Source organism: Bufo bufo, chromosome 1 (assembly GCF_905171765.1).
Source record: "Bufo bufo chromosome 1, aBufBuf1.1, whole genome shotgun sequence".
Classification (NCBI taxonomy): domain Eukaryota; kingdom Metazoa; phylum Chordata; class Amphibia; order Anura; family Bufonidae; genus Bufo; species Bufo bufo.
In genome coordinates this window covers 753208830-753235485 of record NC_053389.1, presented here as the reverse complement: position 1 = coordinate 753235485, position 26656 = coordinate 753208830, and the positions used below count along the sequence as shown (strand labels likewise).

General features: G+C 47.6%; 1 protein-coding gene across 4 annotated transcripts in view; it reads left to right on the top strand.

Annotated features, from left to right (window-relative positions):
- The window catches only part of KANSL3 (KAT8 regulatory NSL complex subunit 3), an 81011-nt gene that overhangs the window by 38573 nt on the left and 15782 nt on the right, over positions 1-26656 (top strand). For all 4 annotated transcript variants that reach the window (XM_040414481.1, XM_040414480.1, XM_040414482.1 and 1 more), the window contains exons 14-19: positions 7217-7367; positions 8732-8809; positions 14034-14207; positions 16503-16584; positions 22477-22625; positions 24310-24431. In XM_040414481.1, the coding sequence (XP_040270415.1) occupies positions 7217-7367; positions 8732-8809; positions 14034-14207; positions 16503-16584; positions 22477-22625; positions 24310-24431 (756 nt within the window). The remainder of the gene's footprint in view (positions 1-7216; positions 7368-8731; positions 8810-14033; positions 14208-16502; positions 16585-22476; positions 22626-24309; positions 24432-26656) is intronic.

The following is a 26656-nucleotide window of genomic DNA, read 5'->3' as shown; positions in this document are numbered from 1 at the left end:
TTCCCCGTAAACGAAAATATTAGACATGATTCTTGATGAATGGATGGATCTAGAAAAAAGGCTGGGAGTCTCTAAGGAGTTTAAGACTAGGCTATTATTTGACCAGGCTGAAGTAAAAATCTTTAATGAGACCCAGAAGATTGATGATAAGGTGGCAAAAATTGTCAAGAAACCCTCCTTGCCGTTTGAGGATTTCTCTACTGAGGAAATGCTGGGAAGCCTCCATGTTCGGAGTTGAGGCAAACATAGCGGCAACCTCTGTGTGGCCAGGGCCATGTATTTTTGGCTTAATGAATTAGAGAACCACTTAAAGAACAAAACTCCTAGAGAAGAAATCCTAAACTCCATCCTCCTTCTTAGGCCTGCTCAGCTTTTCTGGCCGATGCTTCCGCAGAATCAGTCAGATTTGCTGCTAAAGATGCGGCACTATCAAATTCAGCAAGAAGGGCACTTTGGATGAAGTCTTGGGGAGGTGACAGGACCTCCAAAGCTAAATTGTGCTCTATTGCGTTTTCTGTAGAATACGTTTTTGGGTCTGTACTAGATTCAATCCTAGAGAAGGCGGCTGAAAAAAAGAAAGGGTTTCCAGAGAAGAGTAAGGGAAAAACGGGTCGATGGAGCTATCAGAAAGTCGGAAAAGGCATGGGGGTTCCTCCTTTAATCCCTAAAACAAACAAACCGAAAAACAATGACTGCAGGCTAGGAGGAAGGTTGAGGAATTTTCTATCTCTGTGGGAAACCGTAACCCAGAATCCCTTGGGTCTTAGACATCGTAAAAAATGGCTACAGGATAGAATTTTCCTCAACCTCTCCAAGAAGATTTCGGATCACATCCCAGAGTCAAAACGTGTTAGCAAAAATTTGGCAGGGAGTTCTGGACTTAAAAAAAAATAATAATCAGGAGTTGTATTAGAAGTTCCCGTACCAGAAAGAGGAAGGGGCTTTCTCGCCTATTTTCCTTGGGGGACACAGGAGACCATGGGTATAGCTCAGCTCCCTAGGAGGTGTGACACTAAGTGAAAACTGTTAAGCCCCTCCTCCACAGCTATACCCTCAGCCTGGAGAGAGAGACTGCCAGTTTTTGCTTAGTGTCCAAGGAGGCAAGACACTCCCTGCTCTGCAGGGCTGGTTTCTCCTTGTTTAAATTTAGATTTTTAGGCTACTTTCACACTAGCGTTCGGAGCGGGTCCGACTGATGTTTCATCAGACGGATCCGCTCCTATAATGCAGACGTTTGTATCCGTTCAGAACGGATCCGTCTGCATTATAACTTAGAAAAACTTCTAAGTGTGAAAGTAGCCTGAGCGGATCCGTTCAGACTTTACATTGAAAGTCAATGGGGACAGATCCGTTTGAAGATTGAGCCATATTGTGTCATCTTCAAACGGATCCGTCCCCATTGACTTACATTGTAAGTCTGGACGGATCCGCTTGCCTCCGCACGCATGGTTTTGTCTGCTACGTAGTGCGTACACCATTGCACATATATGGGAAGTACGTTCCTGCGAGTCGAGTGTTTTCACTGACTCCGTATTCTCTATCCACCACTCCCCCTTCCCTGGGAAAGTGGTTATGCTGTCACTCAGGTTTAGCTCCTACAGCTTGTTCTACTCCACAGGTGCAGCTTTTTCTAATGCTCGAGTTCGTGGTGGGCAAGCGCTGGCTACTACTGTGGGAGTGGTGTTGCTCACAGCTCTGCACAGCTCTTTTGTCAGACGGTGGACTCTTTTAACACTGAATTCGGTGGCCTCTGCGGGGGTATGGGGCTAGCAATACAGTGTGACTCTCCTTGCCTGGCTTCCTCCTTGCCTGGCTCCCTCCCTTTTTGCACAGCCCCTTAATCCTTGGCTACTTCTGTATAGCGCCGGTCTCAGGCGGGGAATGGGCTTAAACCTAGCCTATTCTTCTGTCTTTTCCTCCTCTGGCTCAAGGTTCATAGCCATTCCGCATGCCTTGGTAGCTCCTACGTTGCTACCTTCCCTCATCTGCATTTTCACAGGGTATTCGTTTGGTGGCCTTCCATTCCAGGCACAATCCGGTCCGACTGGTGAGCTGTGGCGCCCTCCACCTTCCTTCTCCTACAGGGACTCTTCCATTGGTCTGGGTGTGCTAACGGTATCTACACGAAAGCTTCCCACCTTTCTCTCCAGAGACAGAGTTCCGGAAGCATGCGACGTGGACGCCCTGATTCTCCTTGGTGGGAGTTCTCCCCCCTTACGTGTTTCTTCTCCTCCCTCCCAGGGTTCTACGGAGGATCCGGATGGAGGACATTCCGACAAATCCTAGTCGCTCCGAGTTGACCCCGTCGCGCGTGGTATGCTGACCTCATTCTCCTTCCTGGAGACGTCCCTTGGTCACTGCCACTCAGAGACGACCTTCTTTCAGGGTCCGGTCTTACATAAGCTTTCGATGATGGTGTGGCTATTAAAACCTCCATTCTGACGTGGAGAGGCTTTTCAGCGGATGTCTTCCGCACTATGATTCAGGCCAGGAAGTCTGCATCGCCCAGGATCTATTGTGGGACCTGGAGGTCCTTCCTGGGCTTCTGTGAAAGCCGGGACATCCCCTCCTTTCCTGTTTTTTTTTTTTTTTTTTTTTTTTTTTTTTTTTTTTTTTTCCCCTCCCCACGGTCCTATCCTTCTACATTCAGGGTTGGACCTTGGTTTAGCCTTAGTTCCTTGATGGGTCAGGTGTTGGCGCTTATGTCCTGGGGCAGCTGCCAGTGTACTCTGGTTTCCCTGGTGCCCATGGGGACCTTCCTTCTGGGAGGGGCACATACGGTTCCTGTGTACCTCCTTACAGCCTTGGGTCTGTATGTAGTTCTCTCAGCCTTCCAGTCTTCTCCACTTGAGCCCTTGCGGGAGTTCTTAGTCCGGCTCCTGTCCTAGAAGGTAGTTTTTCTTGTGGCTATCACATCCATCAGGCGGGTGTCTAAGTTGGGTGTGCTCTCTTGCAAGATCCCCTTCCTGGTTCTTCTTAATGATACAGCAGTTCTCCGGCCCATTCCTTCTTCTCCCGAAGGTGGTCTCTGACTTCCATATCAATGACGAAATTGTCCTTCCTTCACTGTCCCTTCCTTCGCACCCTACGGAAGGGAGTTACATTATGGACGTTGTCAGAGCTCTACTAATTGTTAGCAGCCTCCAGTCCCTCTCGGCGTACGGACCCCCTTTTCTCTCCGGGAGGTCCTCGCTAGGGATTGGCGGCCTCCAATCGGCGATTGCACGTTGGATCGGTCTGCAAGTGCTGACGCATACCACGCCCGGAGCAGGGTTCCACCCTTAGGTGTCACGGCTCGCTCTCCCAAAGCGGTGAGCGCTTCTTGGGCTAGGCGGAATCGCGCTTCGGCTGCACAGTTGTGTAAGGCGGTTCCGGGCCTCCTTACACATGTTCACAAGAAAATACCAGGTGCATACTTATGCATCGACTGTCGCTGCGTGGGTCGCGGGTCTTGCAGGCGACCGTTCTTAGACGCCTGCAGGGACGATGGCTTCCATGGGTCTGTGGCTTTTTCCCCTCCCTGTGGACTGCTTTCGGACGTCCCACGGTTCCTGTGTCCCCCAATGAATATGGGCGAGAAAAGGAGATTTTTGTATAACTTACCAGTAAAATCAGCACCCACCCAATATTGTTGTCCGGCCACAGTTGTAGCTGTTGCTGGTTTGGACCCCGTTGGGTCCTTTGACATGGTTGGTTTTCCACGTGTTTTCTGTTTGGTTGGCTTGCTTCTCCTACGGCTTGTACACAAACTGAAGCTCTCTCTCCAGGCTGGAGGGGGTATAGCTGCCGGGGGAGGAGCTAACAGATTTTACTAGTGTCAACGCCTCCTAGAGGACATAGCTATACCCACGGTTCCTGTGTCCCCCAATGAAGAGCAAGAAAGAGATTTTACTGGTAAGTTATACAAAAATCTCCTTTTCTCGCCCATATTCATTGGGGGACACAGTTACGGCAGTTAATGCTTGCCTTGGCTATTGAAGCGTGGTAGATGCTGCAATCGCTGTTGACTGCAGCATCTAAGGGGTTAAACACCATTCGTTCTGTTATTAGACAATAGCTTGAGATACCAGTGCATATTCTAGAGGTCTGTAAAAACACAACACTCTAGTGTAAGGCTTTCCTTTTGTGTGTACGGCTCCTATACAGAGCTGTCTCTTTTGTGTAGTCTGTTACCATGGAGATGCATAGGCGCTGTAGACAATAAAAGTTGTAATTTTCACCATTTTTCTCTTTTTGCTCTCATCTCGATGACTTCTGTCCTCCCTTTCTGTGGGAAGCAGCAGCTTGTCGCATGAGAATGAAGCACCTACATCTCCCAGCAGTGCATAGCAATCAGCGCTTGTTAACATCCTCTTCCCCTCCATGGAAAATAGTCCCTCACATATAGCCCCCGTGATAAATACAGTATGTAATGCCCTCTCCCCCTAGTTCCTTCTTCACTGGGGTTCCTAACTTTTTCACTTGGTACCCCAAAGAAGCAAACATGGATGAATGTTAACAAAATAAGCATGTAGCACTAATCTTCCAGTCAAAATGACAGACACCCATGATTGATGAATTTCAATTGAAAGTGCATTACGCGCTACCAAATATACAGGAGAATAGAGCACCCCATACCTATTTCATCCAGCGACGTCTCCTCTGATGTAGATGTTTTCTTTACTCATCTTCTCCATTTGGACCAGACCAACATGATGACTTCTTTCAGCCATGTCTCATTTCTGCAGAATTTTCCACATACATCTTAGTTTCTTACTTTTCCACCATCCTACCCTCATCCTGCCACCCCCTATACTGTGCCCACCAATAGCATACTACAAAAACAGATATTTCCCTTGAAACTATTTGCTGCTACCACAAAGATGGTGCCCCCTTCAATATTTAGTGGCACACAGTGCCCTAGAAAAAAACTGCATCCAGCAAATGGTGTCCCTGACAGTAATAGTGCCACAAACATAGTGTGCCCCAAAAATAACTGTGCTAATATGATAGTGTGCCAGGGTGCCCCCACACTAGTAGTGCTCCCAAAAATACCACCAATAGTAAGAATTCTCTGAGTGGCCCTATGCTCCTCCCTGTAGTAGCAATTTCCTGCATAGTGCCCCAGAAGTAATGTTGTTGTGGGCATCGAAATTTCGATACCCAATCGATACTTTTGTCCCGGTATCGTATCGATTTCAATTTTTTTCGATACTGGGCTGCGCTGCTGCACAGTCTAGTATCTCTGAACATGAGCGCGCTGCTGTCAGCACGCTCATGTTCTCTCAGCAGCACAGGGGAGAAGGAAGCAGTCTCTCCCTCCCCCCTGTGCTGCCACCAATGAGAAGAGAGGGGCGGGCGCACTGCGCCACCAATGATACGACTTTTCCTACACAGAGCGGCACCCAGCGATGTCCCAGCACTTAACATTATTCCTGGGCGCCGCTCCGTTCACCCGCAGTGCCCCATTACTGTCTCCTCTCCTGCTCCATATGCTAATTACTATCGGAGCGATGGGGAGGAGACATCAGCTTCACTAGTGGGCGTTCCTTCTCCCTGCGCTGCGATTGGACAGCGCTACAGCCAGGGAGAAGGAACTCCCACTAGAGAAGCTGATGTCTCCTCCCCATTGCTCCTATAGTAATTAGCATATGGAGCAGGAGAGGAGACAGTAATGGGGCACAGCAGGCGAACGGAGCGGCGCCCAGGACTAATAGTAAGTGCTGGGACATCGCTGGGTGCCGCTCTGTGTAGCCTAATACTTAAAGTCTGGACCCAGGAAAAGTAGTCTTTAACACATAATAATACAGGAGGCGGGTGCCGGCAGCAGAATCGCATTGTCGGCACCCTGCCCCTAACAGGGAGCTGCGAGGGGTTAACTGCCGATGATCTGCCAGTACCCGCCTCCTGTATCAAGGGGTAATTATCATTGGTGGCACAGTGTTTCCCCCCCTCAACCCCCACCCTATTAAAATCATTGGTGGCACAGTGCGCCGGCCCCTCTCAACCCCCCCAGTATTAAAATAATTGGTGGCAGTGGCAGCTTCTGATCGGAGCCCCAGCAGTGTAATCCTGGGGCTCCGATCGGTTACCATGGCAGCCAGGACGCTACTGAAACCCTGGCTGCCATGGTAACATCCCTGATGCTGTGTGCACTATGCACAGGGCAGCAGGGACAGTGTGAAGTCCTATTCTCCCTGATAGAGCTCTACTAGGGGGAATAGGACGAGGAATGAAAAAAATCCCAGGTTCTAGCCCCTAAGGGGGGAAATAGTTATTAAATAAAAAGTTTTAAAAAACAAACAAACACCAAAATATTAAGTATGACCCCCTTTCCCAATTTCACATATAAAATGTATAAATAATAAACATATTGCCACGTCAGAAAAGTTCAAACTATTAAAATATTTAAAAAATCTATGCCATTTTTTTAAAATGCGGAATGCACGTGGCTTTTTTGGTTTATTTTTTTCGCATGGTATCGAGTATCGCAATACTTTTTTATGGTATCGAAATCGAATCAAAAATTTCGTATCGCAACAACTCTACTCCATAGTGCCCATAGTAGCAGTAATGTTCTCTATAGTCCCCCAGTAGTAATTATGCCCCCAGTAGTATTAAAGGCCCTTACAGTGTCCCCCAGTTGTATATATGACCTCTTACAGTTCCCCAGTAGTAATTAAGTCCCATAGTTCTGCCCAGTAATAATAATTACACCCCCCCCCATAGAGTACCGAGTAGTGCTAATGGCCCCTATAGTGCCTATAGAATAAGGCCCACCATAGTGTGCTCCAGTAGCACTTATGCCCCCCCAATAGTGCCCCTGAAGTTATAAGGCCACCATAGTGCCCGCAAGAGTAATTAAGCCCACAGTGTGCCCCAGTAGTACAAATACTCCCTACGGTGCTACCAGTAGTACTAATGCCCCCTATAGTGTCCTCAGAAGTAGTAGAGCCCACCATACTGCCACCCAGTAATAAAAGACCTCATGGTGTGCCCAAATAGTCACTCCATAGTGTCGGCTGCTGCGCATGGTCGGAACCCGACTCGCACCTCCTTGCCGTCCATTTTTGGGGTAAAACTCAAGTATAATCTTCAAAATAATTTGGCAGACATGTGGATGGCGTTTTGGCTGTATGCGACAGCAGGACCGCCTGTTCTAGACCATACTTTTCTGTGTGTTAATAATAAGAAATGATTAGACATTTTCTAAAAAAATCTTTTCCGTTTTGCTAAGGATCTGTCCAGCATGTCGAGCAGCCCAGCTTCCAGCCCTAAAACCAAGTTAACTGCGATGTCCTCGTCACATAAACCGGGACAGACAACGGTGCCTATAAAGACTCAGATTCAAAGACCGGGAGCCACCGTAAACCCTAAACAAGCTCAAGGTGAGCCGTTACCATTATAGACAACAGAGGAGATGGTGTATGTATGCATTAAAATCTTGTCTTAACCCCTTGATGACCACCCATACGCATTTTTACAGCGGTCACTAAGAGGAGCGTGCAGCGTCCCTGCTCTAACAGCCTGGACCGGCAGGAGTGCACACAGTGTGCTGTCCGCATCCGCATTTCCGGAGTGTGCTGCCGATCTTCCGGTCTGCGGCTCCGGAAAAAAATAGAACGTGTCCTATTAGGCATTTCTATCGGGGTGCCGGCCGGGTGTATTGCAATTTGCGGATCGGCAATACACTATGGATGTGTGAATGGACCATTAATCAGCATGATGTGCCCTACCAGCCAGTCTACCTGGTTTAATAGGGTTGATCCTGGTGACAGAGCCTCTTTAATGTTTTACTACTTTAAAAATTGAAAAACGACATAAAATTTGCACCTCAATATACTATTGTTGCATAAACAGAGCAGGGTTAGCCATAGTTTTTAATTGGTACCATCTGGGAATTATATCACTTTTATTTTTTTTTATTTTTTTTTTGCACGGTGACCAGAAACGGCACAATTTTTTTTTTTTTCTTCTTTAATTTACAGCATTCACAACACATGATATATTATATATATGTCATATTTTAATAGTTCTGACATTTTCGCATACAGCAACACCAATTAGTATAGTATTTTTTGTAGCGATTTGTATTTATATATTTTTATTTTTTTTATTTTTTTTTATCATTTTAAGAACTTTTTTATTTTTCAATGTTATTTTTAGTTTCCTTTGGAGACTTGAAGATCAGATGTTCTGATTGATTGTCCCATAGACTGCAAGAGTACCATTGCAATCTATGGTATTTTCACAAGCTTCCTATCTGACGCAGACTGAAAGCTATGGCAGTCCTGAGAACCTTTCCAAGACCCTGGCTGTCATAGTGATTGAGCATAACCCTGCAATTTGGCCATGGGGGTTAAGATCGGGGGGCAGTGGAAGCCCCCTCCCACTGTCTAAGCCATCAGATGACGTGGTTGCTATTGACAGCAGCCGATTTGAGAGGTTAAATGATTGGCAACAAAGTCCTCACCAGTCTTGATTATTGCCAGTTTGCTACAACTGTATTTTACAGCCAGTACTCGCCATGTATGGAGCAGGATTCCTACCTAACCCGTGTGAACTGGACTGATGGATCTGTCATGCGTCGTTAAGGGGTTAATAAAATGTTTATCTGATGTTTCTGAGGCTCTTTGCATGACAGAGGTTCCTGGACCCTGTTTTCTAGAGTTTCATTTTTTTGTAATATTGGGCTTAGGTTGACACCATGGAAATATTTTCAGTAATGCTTTTTATGATCCTTGTATTTCAGCTCAGTTTGCAGCTTTCCTGAAGCAAAATATGCTGGTGAGAAAGTCCCTGCCGACAGGCTCGCCCTCCTGTGTGTTTGGTGAGTGGACAAGACACATCCTGTTTTGAAGACTACATTTTACACACCTCTTTTGCAGAAATGTCACTTTCACTCAAAGGGTTTGTGTATGAGCAACATGACTGCATTTGCCTTCAGAAGGATAGCAGACGTGCATGTTTTTCCATAGGTTTCGGTTCATTAAAAGCATGGTCCCATCATGTCAGCACCTGTCCATGGGCATCATAAAGGGATGCCACTCGGGGCCCCCTATAATAAACCACCTGCCAGCGTTGTGTACCTCCAGAACAAAATATCTGATCACGTTTTTTTTTTTTTTTATCAGATCATTTTTATTCAACAGTTATTAACGCTACATAAACATAAGGGACACAGATATCTCGGATAATACTCCGACAAGTTTTCACACCATTATACATAGTTGTCAGCTGTATACCAAAAAACTGAAACCGTCCCCACTAACCCACCCCCTAGCGGAGAGACTGTTACTCTGAGTCTTTGCAAGGGTATCAAACTTCTTAACGTCTAAGATATCATGTCTATCTATATGAGTGTGATCTGGACCCGCTTGTCTCCAAATTCAAACATAGCTCCCATTTTCCCCTCTACATCATTCTCACCAAATCTATTGTTCCCTACATCTGACCTAAACGTAAAGATTTGCTATCTACCGCGCCTCTTGAGCCTTCCCCCCCCCCCCCCCCCCCTTTCCCTCCATGGCTAGTGTATTAGAGGCAAGCCGGTGGAAGACGCACCAATCCTGGAAAAAATCCACTTGTCCCATATTTTGGTAATGTAACGGATCTCCTGACACCCCGACTGCGTACCTCCGTTGATGGATGCTCCTAGTGCTTCCCGAGGACTCCAAACACTCCGCTCCACACCGTAACCACCACAGGAGCAAGGAACAGAAACCGCTTTTACAAGAGCTAGGAGTTATAGCATATAGCAATCCCCATACACATGAGACGAGGCTCTATGTTGAATGTAAAACAGGAACTCTTTATTGAACACACCAGCATTGACTTATATACACATTTTCCAACAAGGGTACCACCCCCGTGGACCTGGTTGGGAACTGAGGACATAACATAACAGCCAATCCTTTACAGCTTTACGGTTTAAACACAAAAACTAACCCTATTCAACAAACACAATGGCATTGTCTTTGACGCAATTATCAATGAACAACATGCAAACAGACATCTTCACCCCCTCCATAATGAATGAATAGGGGGCGAGGAGACACATGTGATGGGATTATCTCCTGAGTGTATCATAGGGTGATCTACTCATCTAGGAGTCGGCTGCTATTATAGCTATCTTAATCCCATCACTAACACAATCAGTGGGAGTCTCAGTGCAGAGTTAACCCTTTTTGTGTTGCTGAATCCACACCATGCACCTTTAATGGGGATTAGGAAATATGTGGCATATAAATTCCACACATAAATCCGGGTTCATCGTTTCTTGTAACCCCAAAAGGTCTGAGGGGGTCTCCATAGTTCTCGGTCCATAGTCTGTAGGAAGGAGGCTGGCCCTCAGGCTTCTCCAGCAGCCCCAGTGACGGTCCAGTCCGTCACAGGTAAACTTGGCGATGCACTGCCTTTTGACAAAGACGCTTTTTTGTAGTTGAAGTATACCATCCATTCTATTCAGAAACTCAGCTAAAGTGGGGGGTAGTGAGCGAAGCCAGTGCTTAGCAATTAGTTTCCGGACTGAAAAAGTAGGCAATGTACACTCAAGCGCGTACAATAGTTCGTAATGTCCAATATCCCCAATACACATTACCTAGGACCAGGCGGAACCCCTACACAATAGGCGTCCTTGATACTTTGTAGCACGCCTGTCCAGAAAATCAAAAGCTCAGCTCATTCCCAGTGCACTAGAGATGCTGGACCCACCGTACATCTCGGGCAGGAGGCGTCAGCTCTGCCCACACAGTAGGGTCCCCTCAGTAGGTTCCCCCACACTGGCCTCACACACACAAACACACGTTCCCTCACACTGGCCACACACACACACACACACACACACACACACACACACGTTCCCCCACACTGGCCTCACACACACACACACACACACACACACGATCCCCCACACTGGCCTCACACACACACACACACACACACACACACACACACACACACACAGTAGTCCTCCCCCCCTACACACAGTAGTCCCCCCCCCCCCACACACACACACACAGTAGTCCTCCCCCCCTACACACAGTAGTCCCCCCCCACACACACACACACACAGTAGTCCCCCCACCCCCCCCGACACAGTAGTTTCCCTCCCCCCCCGACACAGTAGTTTCCCCCCCCCCCAGACATACACACAGTAGTTTTCCCCCCACACAAACACGGTAGTTCCCCCCCCTCCCCCACACAAACACGGTAGTTTCCCCCCCCCTCCCCCACACAAACACGGTAGTTTCCCCCCCACCCCCACACACACAGTAATTTTGCCCCCCCCCCCCCCCCCCCCCCACATGCCCTCCTGTGTGCACCCTCCTCATGTGCCCCAAAGTTGGCACATGAATAAAAAAACTAAAAGCTAAATACTCACCTGCGCTTGCTTGCAAAGTCCCGGCACTGTGCTGCTGAGTCCCGGCCCAGGCGTGCACGATGACTGATTTCACTATTGCATAGGTCTCAAGTAGGGTTGGACGATATAAAAAATATTCCCACGATAACGATATTAAGAAAATTATCGCGATAACGATATATATCGCGATAAATGCCCATTTAGAAGAAAAAAAACACTTGGGGCCACAAGGAGACGTTACACTGTATGGGGGCAGCCACAAGGAGACGTTACACTGTATGGGGGCAGCCACAAGGAGACGTTATACTGTATGGGGGCAGCCACAAGGAGAAGTTATACTGTATGGGGGGCAGTCACAAGGAGATGTTATACTGTATGGGGGCAGCCACAAGGAGACGTTACACTGTATGGGGGGCAGCCACAAGGAGACGTTATACTGTATGGGGGCAGCCACAAGGAGACGTTATACTGTATGGGGGCAGCCACAAGGAGACGTTACACTGTATGGGGGCAGCCACAAGGAGACGTTATACTGTATGGGGGCAGCCACAAGGAGAAGTTATACTGTATGGGGGCAGTCACAAGGAGACGTTATACTGTATGGGGGCAGCCACAAGGAGACGTTATACTGTATGGGGGCAGCCACAAGGAGACGTTATACTGTATGGGGGCAGTCACAAGGAGACGTTATACTGTATGGGGGCAGACACAAGGAGATGTTAATTGTTATACTTTTATATGTCATTTTTCACCATTTCTGGTATCTGTAACTAGTCAATTGACTTCTAGTAACAACAAAAACTTTACAGGGTTAATTCTGTACCAGAACGAGTGGTTTATAGTAGGGATGTCCCGATACAATTTTTTTTTAGACCGAGTACCGATACTCTTATTTAAGTACTCACCGATACCAATTATAACAATTAAATAAATAACACATTTATTTTGTGACCACTGACCAAAAGTCCAAAAAACAGCCCCCAGCCTCTGATCAGCCCCCCCAGCCTCTGATCAGCCCCTCATGTGCCTCCCAGCCTCTCCCTCTTATCAGCCTCCTCTGGTAACCCCCCCCCCCACCCCCTAGTATTAATCATTGGTGGCAGTGGCCACAGGGTCCCCCTCCCCATCATTGGTGGCAGTGCCCCCCCCAGTATTAGTCATTGGTGGCAGTGGCCATAGGGTCCCCCTCCCCCTCCCATCATTGGTGGCAGTGCCCCCCCCCCCCCCCAGTATTAATCATTGGTGGCAGTGGCCACAGGGTCCCCCTCCCCATCATTGGTGGCAGTGCCCCCCCCAGTATTAATCATTGGTGGCAGTGGCCACAGGGTCCCCCTCCCCCTCCCATCATTGGTGGCAGTGGGCCCCCCCTCCCCAGTATTAATCATTGGAGGCCACAGGGTCCTCCCCCCCATCATTGTTGGCAGTGGGCCCCCCTCCTCCCTCCCTCCCCAGTATTAATCATTGGAGGCCACAGGGTCGTCCCCCCATCATTGGTGGCAGTGGGCCCCCCCTCCTCCCTCCCCAGTATTAATCATTGGAGGCCACAGGGTCGTCCCCCCATCATTGGTGGCAGTTTGCAGTTCCGATCGGAGTCCCAGCAGTGTAATGCTGGGCCTCCGATCGGTTACCATGGCAGCCAGGACGCTACTGAAGCTCTGGCTGCAATAGTATGTTAGTGAGCAGCATTATATTCGCGTGCGTCGTGGCCGCCGGGCGCTCCTCCTTCTCATAGGTCTGTGCGGCGCATTGCTAAGCCTTAGCAATGCGCCGCACAGACCTATGAGAAGGAGGAGCGCCCGGCGGCCACGGCGCACGTGAGTATAATGCTGCTCACTAACATACTATTGCAGCCAGAGCTTCAGTAGCGTCCTGGCTACCATGGTAACCAATAATATGGGTACCTAAGCCATTACAGTTGGCAACACCACGCTTTAGGCCCCTAACTTCCAATGCGTTTAACCCACAACAATAATTTAGGCTTTTCAGGGGACACCTAATACAGTGTCCCAATAGGCATCATGTATAGATAAATATCAATTATCCCACTGATGACAATGATAGATTTGTCATTTTCAGCAAACAATTATAACAATAAACCATATATCTAGTCCGACATATGGACCCTGATATGTTCCTCCACAACCATGTTGGTGAATAGGGTTCAGATAGGCTTCATGGAAATGTGGTGCGTAAATGATTTTACACCCTATTAATATGTCAGTGGTACTTGCGTGCCCCGGGATAGATGATCAAGATGACACCATGGGGTAACTGATGAGTATGGTTACCACATTGATCCGGCCGCATTCTTTTTTTCTTTGTGATTTTTGTGGGGTGGTTTTTATACTAAATATAATAAAGGCTACGTTTTATAATAGGTGGTACTCTGTGAAAACAATTTCTGTATTATACAGCCTGCACCTGCCGTGTAGGGAGAGGACTCGGCTCATGAGCCTGCTCCATACATCCTTTTTAGCATAAATGACGTGTATGTACATTATTTGCGCTTAGGGTTTAAACCGCTTGTAAATGGCAAATAAATAGCACATGTCATGGTAGGACAATTCCTTGAAATGTTGCGTTGTTTGTTTTAACCGTTTCAGTACATTGTATAAAACACATGATTTTAAAAAAAAGAGAAGCTCAGAATTGTATTATAATGTTCACTAATGTTTTACTTTGCCGTGTTCAGTCCCTGTCTCTTCAGAATCTTCAGAGGAAAAAGATGATCTTCGAGGACAGTTGAAGAGGCCTCCTAGTCCTGGAGGTAACATTGGAGTGAAGCCCTCCAAGCGTGCCAAAATCAAAGTGACCATTCTCTCCCATGGAGATGCATCAGGAGGAGAAAACACCACTTCACAGGAAGGTCTGTAATTATAACAATGCCGAGTGTGAATGTGCGTCTTACTTGACTCCTGTTTGGCTCCAGCCACCTGTTTCCTAGCAGAATGATTTAAAGGAAATGAGGTTTTGTATCTGAATTGGGCCTCTTGCTCACGACCGCATGCTCTCCGAGATATACGGTCCGTGAGCGGGCCATATGTCCCGAGGCGGCATTGATCGTGTGCACGGGAGCGCACAGCATCATAGATAACAATGATGCTGTGGACGTCAGGCCGCCCACGGGGCTATTGTCCCGCACTCATATGATCATAGTCCCGCAGGCAGTCCGACGTCCACAGCATCATTGTAATCTATGATGCTGTGCGCACTATCAATGCCGCCCCGGAACATATGGCCCGCTCACGGACCGTATATCTCGGAGGGCATATGGTCTTGTGGAAGAGACCTTATTCAACTTCCTTTCTGTTCAAAACACCGACCTCATGAAGAAAGCCGCCTCTGTCCCAGATGCTCCACACCACGTTTTGTGAGAAAACCCTGCAGTAATTCATTAAAACCTGAGGTTTACTAGAAAACCAGTGTGTGGTGTAAACTAACATATGGTTATAAAATGCAGAATTAGGACTTGTTCAGATGAGAATATTATACCCAGGTTCAACTCTCAATAGGAACACCAGAACCCCTGCAGTTCTCCTGAACCAAACCTAATTGTATGTATGTGGGTCTCAATGGCGCCTGACAATGCAGCATACAACAAAATGAGTCCGATATTGGATGAAATGGGTTCTTCAGCATTAGAAAAACATGGCTGCTTTCTTAAAAAAAAAAACAGTGCGCAGGTTGTGTGTGGTATTGCAATTCACTATTCACTACCATGGAGCTGCAAAACCAAAGAAAAAATCCACAGACTAAAGTTTCTGGAAATAACCATGGGGGTCATTTATGATGCTGAAATCCGCCTATATTAGGTGTATTTCAGGTGCAGATGGCAGTTAGTTGCGCCGCAGTCTGCCACTTTTTCCCGCTCGCACCAGGTGAGGGCGGGGAAGGAGCCTGTCTCATATTTACATCTATGAAGGTTCTCATTTATCCAGGTCATGGTAAATCTGTAAAGAATAAATCAAGGCAACTGGACTTACTGTAGATTTCTTGAAAACTTTTCACTCGTTCGAGAAAGCTCGTTGGAAGAATGAGTGAAACGTTTGCAAGAAATCTACAGTAAGTCCAGTTGCCTTGATTTATTCTTTACAGATCTGTCTCATTTTACCATTTTCTACGCTTGTTTCAGGCATAGAAAAAGGTCTAAATATAAGACAGCAAGGAAGATGTCTTTCATTTAGAATTGGCGGAGAATCTGCCAAAGTTATGAAGAAGCCAGTGCCTCTACGTCACTCTGGCGAATCCAGCTTAGCAGTTTATTAAGACCGCCGTGTAATACGCCGGTCCTAATTTATGTGCCCCCATGTTTTTTCAATTCTGGAAGACCCCTTTAAAGAGCTCCTAAAAATCTGTCACTCTTTGGTGAGGATGAAGCTGTATAATCTTCAATGCCCCTGTGAGCTTCAGTGTCTAGTGTGCTATTCTGGAAAAAAATAAAAATATAATCATTATTCAGTATACATACATATATGTAAACCCCATAATAAGCCTTACATTACCATGGCCACATGGGAATAGTGACATCTCAACACTGGATGTTCACATGGGCCTGTAGGAGTTCTTGAGTGTTAAAGGGGTTGTCTCACTTCAGTAAGTGGCATTTATCATGCAATCCATCAGTGGTGGTCGTGCTTGTACAATATAGGAAAAAGCGTCCCGGCCACCAGAGAGGCTGATGCTTTTGGCTGATGCTTTTTCCTACAGTGTGCAAGCACGACCACCACTGGTGGATTGCAGGGTGGTCGGTAACCATGGAAACGAGCAGTGTATAATGTGATGGAAAAATGAATCCAGCCAGCAAAGGAAGCAATATGGACAATCACAATATATTAGGAAGTGCCTTGTATTAACTTTCTCTACATAATAAATGGCACTTGCTGAAGTGAGACAACCCCTTTAATGAAGGTTATGGTATGGGGCCCTATTAGTTATGTATACTGAATAGTGTGGTTTTCTTCTTTTTTTTTTTCTTGTTCTTTTAGATAGCACATTGGGCCCTGAAGTCTGTAGGTCGCAGTGAAAATAATTCATAAAAAAAAAAAAAAGAAATTACACTGGGTTGATTTTAGAGCTTATACATATAAACAAGGTTATTCTTTAATTGGGGTAATGATAGTACAACTTTTCTTTGCTCTACTTTGCTATGTTTTTTATACAGCTTTAAAGTCTTCATCCACAGCCATGATTGGCCAATCACCCGTGGGCTCCAAAGAGATAGCCAGCCTTCTGACATCACCGAAGTATGTCCTATGTGTTATTAATTGTGTAGTGAGAGTTGTGCTTAATACCATTATACAATACAATTATGAAGCAGAAGCAAATGTTTTAGTCATTCATTATTACTTGAACCACCAATGAAATCATAGGAGGCAAGGGTAACATTGGAACCATAGCACTTAAACAGATACAGAGACAATTTCATGGCTGCTTGTTTTTATCTGCCTGAGGACTTGCTTTGACGCCTCTGATTATAGCCTCTTGCCACAGTTCTTGAATTAAACTAATTTTAACATGGTTTTTTGTGATTTAGATTTTTATCGCCTCAGAATAAGTCATCAACATCACGGCACCCACACCAATCAGCCATTTCAACAGGTATACCAAGCAGAGTGCTGTACATTGTATAGCAGATCAATCCCATTAACTTGAAAGGGGCTGAGCTGCGGAACAGCCATGTGACTGATGTACATAGGCCGAAGAAAAGAAGTAACTCTTGCCCAAGTGCCGCGGCCCCTCCCAACAGCTTATCGGCATGGATGCTGGAGTCTGACCCCCACCCTACTGGCCCGGCAAGAGCACCGAAGCGGGGGGGGCGTGGCTTCCTCCAAAACTGCCACTCTGCCTTCATTCTCAGAGTTGGAGGGGGCGGGGCTTATTCTCCTGCCGCAGCAAGCTTCCTTCTTCCTATAGCGCTACAGGGTGAGACACAGGATCGGGGACCGCAATATTTTCTGGTAGATCGCTACCCCCCTACAGCATAGAGACCGTGCTACAATGTCTGATCCGGCCAATATTCCCCCTCAGGCAACCTGCAGGACCACTTACTATGCCTGCACTTCATGCTCAGTAAAGTTCCCTCGTGGCCAGTCACTTTCACTATGCTCTGCATGTCATGCGCCTGCACAGAGCCATCCCCCTATTCTTCAGCAGCCCACAGAAGCGAAGGACCATCCTGGCTATGGGGAAGCCGACTGGGCAAGATCCCTGTCCCGAGCAGTGGAAGACCTCTCTAAAATCTCCCATTCCACCCTTTCCTTGCTGGGTCGTTTGGTTGAGAAATCGCCACCGGTGCAATCCACACCGACGCATAGCGTACGATCCAGAGGCAGACTTCCTAGTAAGCGTCCCAGAGCAGGCCACCGTTTCTCCTCCTCCTGGCTCCCAATCACAGGCCTCCTCCCTCTTAGGTGACGCACTGTCGGAGGGTGAGATTGGGGATTCGAATACGGAAATGGACCTGTAACATTCTTCTCAGATTGCATCCATGGTAGATAACCTGATATCAGCTATACGTGACACCTTCCAGGTTCAGAAGGATCTTCCCTCCACTAGCCACCAGGGGGTGACATTTCTGCGTTCAAGGCAGGCACCTAAGTCTTTCCCATTACACAACGACTTTTCTGTGGTTGTCACAAAAGCTTGGGACCAGCCAGGTCTACGCTTCATTGTTCCGAAGCGACTGGACCTACTCTATCCCTTTCCAGGCGATTACGTGGAAAAATGGGCTTCCCCACCGAAAGTGGACCCACCGGTCGCTCGCCTAGCTAAGAACATGGCTATTCTGGTGGCGGATGGCTCTTCTCTCCAGGACCCAGTAGACCGTCGCATAGAATCACTCTCCAAGTCTATCTTTGCGGCTAGTGGCATTACGTCTGATCTTCGCCTCTGCATGGGTAGCCAAGGCGGTTTCAGAGTGGGCTCTCCATTTGAACCAAGACCTAGCGTCCGACCTTTCCCCCGCTGACCTTCAGTCTTTAGCTCTCCAAATTTCTCAGGCAGGGAAGTATCTCTGTGAAGCTGCTCTGGACGATGGTCGCCCGTTCCTCGGCTCTCGCGATATCTATCCACTGAGAGTTATGGCTCAAGGTCTGGAAGGCAGACTCCTCCTCTAAGTGCTCGCTTTTGAGACTACCCTTTGCTGGGTGCCTTTGGTGCCCGGCTGGACGAGATTATTTCGGAAGCAACGGGTGGGAAAAGCACCCATCTGCCCCAACCCAAGGCGAAGCGTCCCCTTTCATTCTAGAGTTTCCTCCTCCCGTTACCAGTCCTTTGGCCGGTTCTCGGGCACCCGTCCAGCACCAACCTCAACGGCGGGACCATTTACTAAAGACCGACGGAAGGGCCCGTCCTTTAAGCCCCAGCAGGCCTGGCGTCCGCGGGCTCAGCAACCTCTTTCCGCCCCAGGAAAACAGCCTTCAGCAGGAAGATGTGTCCCCACCCTCATGGGTGGGGGGGGGGGGGGGCGTCTCCTCCTTTTTCAGGAGATTTGGCGAACCCATATTTTGGACGCATGGGCACTCGAGGTCATCTCCTCGGGCTACAAGATAGAGTTCAAGTCTATCCCCCCCAACCGTTTTCTCCTCTCTCAGCCTCCCAGGGATCCAGTTCGAGCCGTGACATTCTTTCACGCAGTTCAATCCCTTTTCTCACGGGAGGTGATAACACCAGTGCCCTTAGAGGAAAGGTTTACGGGTTTTTATTCCAACCTGTTTGTGGTCCCTAAAAAGGAGAGCGATATGCGCCCAGTGCTGGACCTCAAGTTATTGAACCGCTTCCTCCGGATTCAGTGTTTCAGGATGGAGTCCCTCCGTTCCGTGGTTGCTTCATTGGTACAAGGGGAATTTATGGCATCCATAGACATCCAGGATGCCTACCTCCACGTTCCCATCACAACCGTTCACCAACGTTTTCTTCGGTTTGCCATTCATTCGCCCCATTACCAATTTTTCGCCCTACCATTCGGTCTGGCGACATCTCCGCGAGTATTCACAAAGGTGCTCTTCCCACTTCTGTGCCTTCTGCGATCCAGACGCATTACTCTTCTCCCGTATCTGGACGAAATCTTGATAAGGCTCCTCAGGTGCAGCTGTGGTACGTCTGCCGCTGGGCAAGGCACTGGACATTCAGAGGTTTGTGCGTCTGCTACTCCAGCGCCGCAGTACGTCTATCCGCAACTGTATGCGGGTGCTGGGCTTGATGGTAGCCTCTTTCGAGGCGATCCCTTTCGCCCAATTCCACACCAGGTGTTTTCAGCGGGCCATTTTGTTATCCTGGGACAAATCCCTGGACTCTCTGGAGCTCAGGATTTGTCTATCTCGACAAGTGCGCTCGGCACTCAGTTGGTGGATCGTGACTGCGCACCTGTCTTCGGGGAAATCCTTTCTCCCTGTGACGTGGACTGTCATTACAACCAACGCCAGCCTCCACGGCTGGGGTGGGGATTTCGCCACCCGGACAGTCCAGGGCGTTTGGTCTCCATCGGAGTCCAAACTGCCCATCAACATCCTGGAGCTCCGGGCCATCTACCTTTCCCTTCGCCATTGGATTACCCTATTGCAGGGTCGTCCGGTCAGAGTACAGTCGGACAATGCCACGGCGGTGGCCTATATCAACCACCAAGGAGGGACTCGCAGCCGAGCAGTGATGCAGGAGTCTGCGAAGATTCTACAGTGGGCCCATGTTTCGGTGATTTCGGCAGTCTACATTCTGGGAGTGGACAATTGGACGGCAGACTTTCTCAGCCGGACGACGGTGGACCCAGGTGAGTCGTCTCTCCATCAAGAGGTGTTCGAGGCTCTCTGTCTCTGGTGGGCACGTCCGGAAGTAGATTTGATGGCGTCGAAGGCTCAATCACAAGCTCCCGTGCATCTTGTCTCGCGCAAGGGACCCGGTGGCGTACGATGTGGATGCTCTCGTGGCACCTCTTTCCTATACGTGTTCCCGCCCTTACCACTCCTGCCCGGATCCTGTGCAGAATCAGGATGGAGGGCGTCCAGGCAATCCTGATCGCCCCAGACTGGCCTCGACGAGCTTGGTACTCAGAGCTCATTCTCCTTCTGGGGGATGCACCGTGGCCCCTTCCACTCAGGGCCGATCTGCTCTCACAGGGTCCAGTCTTCCATCAGAATTTATATACGCTACGTTTAACGGCGTGGCTGTTGAAACCTTCTTGTTGAAACAGAGGGTTTTTTCTGATGGGGTCGTTCGGACTATGATTAGGGCTAGGAAGCCCTCCTCTTCCAAGATTTACTATCGGACTTGGAAGTCCTTCCTACGCTTCTGTGAGGAACGCAGTCTTTCTCCCAGGAGGTTCTCCCTGCCTACTGTACTGGCGTTTCTTCAGTCCGGATTAGAACTGGGTCTGGCTCTTAGTTCTCTGAAGGGGCAGGTCTCAGCCCTTTCCATTTTTTTCCAGCGTACACTGGCGGTCTTAGGTCTGGTCAAAACCTTCATACAGGGAGTGGCTCACATCGCGCCTCCCTATCGGCCGCCGTTGCACTCTTGGGACCTGAACCTAGTTCTGGTTTTGCTCCAGGCCGCGCCATTCGAACCTCTGAGAGGTCTCCCTCCGGTTGCTTTCCTGGAAAGTGGCGTTTTTGGTGGCTATTACATCTATTCGGGTGTCAGAACTGGCAGCTCTTTCCTGCAGGGAGCCCTTCTTGGTGTTCCATCAAGATAAGGTAGTGCTCCACCCAGTTCCATCTTTTCTACCAAAGGTTGTATCTGCATTTCACATTAACGAGGACATTGTTCTGCCCTCATTTTGTCCTAAGCCTTCTCATCCACGGGAGGTTTCTCTCCATCGTCTGGACGTAGTACGGGCCTTGAAAATCTACCTGTCAGTGGTGGCCCCCTTTAGACGCACTGACGCTCTGTTCGTAATCTTGGAAGGTCCTCGTAAAGGTTTGGTGGCTTCCAAGTGGACTATTGCTCGAAGGATTAGGTCGGCCATTGCCGAGGCCTATCGCTCTAGGGACAAGGCACCTCCTCCCGGAATCACGGCTCACTCTACCTGAGCGGTCGGGGGGCTTCTTGGGCACATCTCCACCACGCTTCTGCGTCTCAATTGTGTAAGGCGGCGACTTGGTCCTCCTTACACACCTTCACAGAATTTTAACGAGTGCATTCTTTAGCCTCGGCTCTCGGCCGCAGAGTCTTACAGGCCGCAGTGTAGCGAATTCCATAAGGGAGTTAGTTTTTGAAGGTTGTTGTTTTCCCGCCCTGGGGACTGCTTTTAGGACGTCCCACGGTCCTGTGTCCCCCAATGATATGAGCGAGAAAACAAGATTTTTGTGAACTCATCTGTAAAATCTCTTTCTCGCTTTATTCATTGGGGGACACGGCACCCACAAATTTTTTGTTATGCAGCAAGTGGGGTCCAGGTTTTGCCAGTTGGGACCGGGTTTGGTTCGGTCTTACGGCAGTATGCAGTCCTTGTTGGTTTTAGTTTAATTCTGTTTCTCATACTTCTGAAGCACAAACTGATATGCTCTCTCCAGGCTGGAGGGGGTATAGCCTGCTGGGGAGGAGCTTACAGCTTTCAGCCTAGTGTCGCCTCCTAGTGGCAGCAGCATTGCATTGAAATTAAGAAGCCCTGGCAAAACCATGCAATACAGTCTCCTCCATCAACTATGCCTTAGGCAGACAGGTGTCATTCACCCCTAGCATCTTGCACATCCTGCTATATCTATACAACATATAGCTTTGTTAGTCTGTGTTGACATCTGCGTTCTGCGTAATAAACTTAAATCATGTGACGCAGGGCCAGATCCATCACTAACAGTCACTGCTTTGTATTACACAGGTATTCTGGTTACTAACAGATATCCTCTATCCTAGGACATATAACAGTATAGATAAGAAAGATCATATTAAACATTTGTAATGTACACTTAGGATTCCTATTTTTTTGTTTGTTTTTTCTGGTTGACCTGTCCTTTGAGTTCATTATTAAAGATGGTGGGATGCAATAGAAATTTGGGGAAATACTAGCTATTTTATCTCTAGGACTTTGAAGCATTAGCTGTTTGTTATAATGCATGTCTAGTCCATAAACTACCATATCCTACATAACTCCAATATATTGTGCATGGTTTTGTTTTAATATCTTGTTTTCTGTCTCTGTGCTACAGACTGGTATCTGAAAATGTACCATCCAGCGGTTTCTCTTCAGCCCTGATCCCCAATACATCTGCCCCTAGTGCTTTTCACTCCATCCAGAGTCGGTTAGTTTCCAGTATTTCTCCCGCTGTACAGCACCAACAGGCAGGAGCATTGACAGGTACTGCAAAATGCTTATTGGGGTATTAAAAAACATATAATTTTAGTGAGCAGTGTGTGGAAGTGGGTTGTAGTCCTCAGTCTTAGGGCTCATGCAAAAAACGGATCCGCAAAAAATACGGATGACATCCATGTGCATTCAGTATTTTGCAGAACGGAACAGCTGGCCCTTCATAGAACAGGACTATCTTTGTCCATAATACGGACAATAATTGGACATGTTCAGTTTTTTTGCGGAACGGAAATACGGACATACAGAAACGGAATGCACACTGAGTAACTTCCGTGTTTTTTTTTTTTGTTTTTTTTTTTGTGGACCCATTGAAGTGAATGGTTCCGCATACGGTCTGCAAAAAAAAACAGAACAGACACGGAAAGAAAATACGTTTGTGTGCATGAGCCTTTATTCCTTTTATTTTCTAGAGCAAAGATCAGCAACATTCGGCACTCCAGGTGTGCTGAAACTACGACTCCCAGCATGCACATTTTTGCTTGGCTGTTCTCAGAACACCCATAGAAGTGAATGCAGCATGCTGGGGGTTGTAGTTTCACAACAGCAGGCGTGCCTGGAGGTTGCTGACCCCTGTTCTAGAGGTTTGGCAAAGCCACAGCTCCGTAAGATCTACCCATGAGATGGTAAAAGAAAGCATGGTGCGTGTCTGTCCTCAGCACAGTGTGACACAGTTGCTATCCTTGATGTGCCTGAATTTGGTTGTACGTTGCACCTTCTTTTTGGTGCAAATCAGTTTTGGTCAAATTTATTCTTGATTTGCACTAAACAGAAAAGATGCCTTGTGCTTTGCTAGGCATTTTTGAAAAGCTTCTAGAAAGGAGGGACATGATTTTTGTCAGGTCGTAAAACATGCCAGTAATTTGCATGTCTGGTTTTTGGCACACTTAAGGCTACTTTCACACTTGCGGCAGTGTGATCCGGCAAGCAGTTACGTCGTCGGAACTGCCTGCCGGATCCGCCGATCTGGATGTGACTGAAAGCATTTGTGAGACTTTTGAAAGCATTTTGTGAGACTTTTGTGAGTATTTTGAATGCCGGATCCGGCACTAATACATTCCTATGGGGAAAAATGCATTCAGGCAAGTCTTCATTTTTTTTTTCGCCGGAGATAAAACCGTAGCATGCTGCGGTTTTCTCTTTTGCCTGATCAGTCAAAATGACTGAACTGAAGACATCCTGATGCATCCTGAACGGATTGCTCTCCATTCAGAATGTATGGGGATTAAACTGATCAGTTCTTTTCCGGTATAGAGCCCCTGTGACGGAATTCGGTGCCGTAAAAGAAAAACGCAAGTGTATAAGTACCCTTAGTTGTGGTAAAAAAAAAAAAAAGCCAACCATGAGTTATGTTTAGTAACAGAAGAATGTCTAAATTCTTGCCAGTTGTGCCAAATCTATCTCCTAGTGTGCACATTTTTAGTCTGCATGCTTGGAGTTTACGCTATTAGAGTGCTGTAGTAAAAGTGCCCCAATATTTCTCTGTCCTCAGTTGAGTGTTGGTGAAGGATTAGTAATTGAATGACTTGCCTTATAACTGTCCAGTCCATCAGTGTCATGTCAAGCACAAGCATGATATCCTTAGTATCAGCAGCTTCTAGTCTCAGTAGTTAGTTTGAACTGGCTGGTTGTATAAAACGAGTTTCTTTACTGAAAAGTGGTCCCTGTGTTTCAGGTACGAGTTCTGGAGCCTCTGCCAGCAGCCTCCTGCAGGGGTTAAGTTTCAGTCTTCAGGATATAGGAGGTAAATCACCTGCCCTCCCCAGCACTACAGCCAATACTGGAGCCACCACACAGGTACTTATACCCCAATATTCTAAGTAAAACAATGGGGTTTAGTGTGTTTAGACCATACAAATTATAGGTCATTAAAATGCATGAGTGCGTCTTGTGAAATACATATATCTACCGCTTTTTTCCCTCTTTACTATTTAGAATTTTACTATATTTGAAGGGCTCTTCCATGATGATCACCTCTGTCTTTATTTCCTGTCAGAGCAAACCGAGTTCACAGGGTGGTCTGCTGGTGCAGGAGATGCTTCCGTTCTTGAAGGCTTGATACAACCATGCATTACATAGTGGTCATGCCTTGGTCTAAAACACCTCTCCAGCAACTTTGATCACCAGGGTCTTTTAGTTGCTGGATCAGCTGGTCCTTTAAAGTGAATTTCCAGCCTCGAAAAAAATATATTTTTGTTATTTTTTAACTACATAGGTTAAAAATTCTGTGCTGATTAATTTCTTAATATGTCTTCATAGCTGTGAGAGCAAAGTTTTAGTTTTTCTGATTTCCCAGTGTGTTTTTCATAAATTTGAAAAGCATAACATGCTCGCAGCCTTCAGACACCACTGGAGGGAGCATGGTGCGAAGGGTCCATTCACACGTCCACAATTGCATCCATTCCGTCCCCATAGAAAATGAATGGGAATGGAACGGATGCGGACCCATTATTACGGCCGTGTGAATGGAGCCTAACTGCATGATATTATTAATTACTCTTGAATGGCCTTTGCAGGTATTTTAATTTGAAAGCCAAAAACAAAAATATATATTCTTGTTACCTTCAAGGGAACCTGTCGCATAGAAAACACATATTAAGCGGCCAGCATTACCTTATAGAAGTCTGTAGCTTGTTTCCAAAGTTGGTTTGGTCCTTGGTGTCAGATGCACCTAATGGCAAAAAAGAGACTTTTATTCCCCTGCCCGTGTCATGTAAATTAGGATCTTGAAGTCTAAGGAGCAGTGGCTTTCTATCCTGAAGTCAAGCTCGCGGGGCCCCCTTTCAAACCCCTAAGCATTTGATTAATAGACGTTCAAATTCCTAACCTGTCAAATGCAAGCTCTAAATCCCGTGCATTTACCGTGTCCCCATTATGCCTGCGCATTGTTCTCTGCCGCTGTGAGCCAGTTCTCAGCGGCTCAATGCGCAGGGGCATACTCGCGAGCACGCCACTAAATATTTACACGTGCGTGACATAGACGCCTGTGAATGTTTACTGGCGCACACGCGAGTATGCCCCTGCGCATTGAACCGCTGCAAACTCGCTCACAGCGGCAGAGAACAATGCACAGGTATAACAGCGATGCGATACATGCATAGGATTTAGAACTTGCATTATAGGAACATGATAGGAAATTGAACATCTATCAATCAACGCTTAGGGGCGGGAGCCCGGCGAGCTTGACTTCAGGAGAGAAAGCCGCTACCCCCTTGACTTAGGCCTCTTTCACACTTGCGTTGTTGGGATCCGGCATGCACTTCCGTTGCCGGAGGTGCCTGCCGGATCCGGAAAAACGCAAGTGTACTGAAAGCATTTGAAGACGGAGCCGTCTTCCAAATGCTTTCAGTGTTACTATGGCACCCAGGACGCTATTAAAGTCCTGGTTGCCATAGTAGGAGCGGGGGAGCGGTATACTTACAGTCCGTGCGGCTCCCCGGGCGCTCCAGAATGACGTCAGAGCGCCCCATGCGCATGGATGACGTGATCCATGCGCTTGGGGCGCCCTGACGTCACTCTGGAGCGCCCGGGGAGCCGCACGGACGGTAAGTACACTGCTCCCCCGCTCCCCACTACACTTACCATGGCTGCCAGGACTTTAGCGTCCCGGCAGCCATGGTAACCATTCAGAAAAAGCTAAATGTCGCCGAAACGACGTTTAGCTTAAGGCCGGATCCGGATCAATGCTTTCCAATGGGCATTAATTCCAGATCCGGCCTTGCGGCAAGTGTTCCGGATTTTTGGCCGGAGCAAAAAGCGCAGCATGCTGCGGTATTTTCTCCGGCCAACAAACGTTCCGTACCGGAACTGAAGACATCCTGATGCATCCAGAACGGATTTCTCTCCATTCAGAATGCATTAGGATAATCCTGATCAGGATTCTTCCGGCATAGAGCCCCGACGACGGAACTCTATGCCGGAAGACAATAACGCAGGTGTGAAAGAGGCCTTAAAGAGCCTAATTTACATGACACAGGCAGGGCAATAATATTTATTTTTTTGCCATTTGGCGCATCTGACAC